We start from the raw sequence: 1,143 nt of genomic DNA on the forward strand, positions 1-1,143 counted from the left end.
AGAATTTCCGTGACCTTTCTTGGGATGTATATTATTCGTATTAAGTAGCATTTATGAACAATCATGCGTGAAGTAGATGTTTAAATCCGATGTTTTTGTTTAACAATTGGTATGGTTCGTTAGTGCTAACCGGTTTTCCAACATGATACATACATAACCATGCATACAATTCACCTTGGATGACAACGACATATACCCATGCATGCAACCAAACCAAACCCTTAAACAAAGATAACCAAGCATCCATAATATAATGGTCTACCCGCTTGTCTTTTCTCCATAACCGGTGGTAGTAAAGGTACATGATTTTTCGGCTCCACCCATTCAAATTCATTTGAAGCCGGATTTATGGGTTCCAAATAGGTAGATACAACAAACACTCTTGTATAGTAATCCATTGCCAGATGACTACAATCTCGCTGCTTCTTGAATCTGCAAACTAAGATTGCATGCTCACATGGTAACCCTGACACCTGCCATTTGCGACATTCACATGTTCGATTCGACAAATCGACAACGCAGCGTCTGCCACCGTCGTCGATGTTGTAATGATATTCGTCTATGCCCGTAACCTTCCACGCCCGAGATTTTGCCATTTTCCGTGTTGTTCTACTTTGAGCCCATTTTGAGAGTGAGTGAGTCCATTTATCTGTTATAAGAATAGTCGTTAACTCATATAACGCATGGTTGTAAGTTTACTAAATATATAAAAGAAGGGTTACCTGCGTCGTTTCTCCTTTCAAAGAACCATCTTCTTTGTAGTTCCACAAAGTAGTCCATTAGCTTGGTAACTGGATATTTTCTTTCTTGTAAAGACAAAGCGTTTACAGATTCCGCACTATTTGAAGTCATTATATTATACCGACGAATAGGACAATAGGATTAGCCCACTTTCCAAAAACGATCTTCGTAAGGGTATACTTGACAGACGGCTGGTTTGAACAAAGTAAGTTAAAACTTCGCTTGAAATCGGATCTCCTGTAATCTTTGCATGTTCCCCAATATATTCGTTGTTGAGTTTTGCCACGTAACCGTAGGTTGACCATCAAATGTCTACAGCAAAAACCTTGATACACAAGGGGAAATGCCTGCATTATGCCTAACTCAATTGATTTTGCTCGATCAGAAATTACAGCTAGGTTG

At 39.2% G+C, this 1,143-nt stretch overlaps 1 protein-coding gene across 1 annotated transcript; it reads right to left on the bottom strand.

Annotated features, from left to right (window-relative positions):
* Positions 1-221: 221 nt before the first annotated feature.
* Positions 222-852, bottom strand: LOC143538475 (uncharacterized). Its single transcript, XM_077032034.1, has 2 exons — positions 723-852; positions 222-649 (listed from the first exon to the last, which is right to left on the bottom strand). The coding sequence occupies exons 1-2, from the start codon at positions 850-852 to the stop codon at positions 222-224; spliced, it is 558 nt and encodes a 185-aa protein (XP_076888149.1).
* Positions 853-1,143: the final 291 nt, after the last annotated feature.

Source organism: Bidens hawaiensis, unplaced genomic scaffold, assembly GCF_021521415.1.
Source record: "Bidens hawaiensis isolate Kalapana, Puna unplaced genomic scaffold, B.hawaiensis_p1.1 tig00011632_1, whole genome shotgun sequence".
Classification (NCBI taxonomy): Eukaryota; Viridiplantae; Streptophyta; class Magnoliopsida; order Asterales; family Asteraceae; genus Bidens; species Bidens hawaiensis.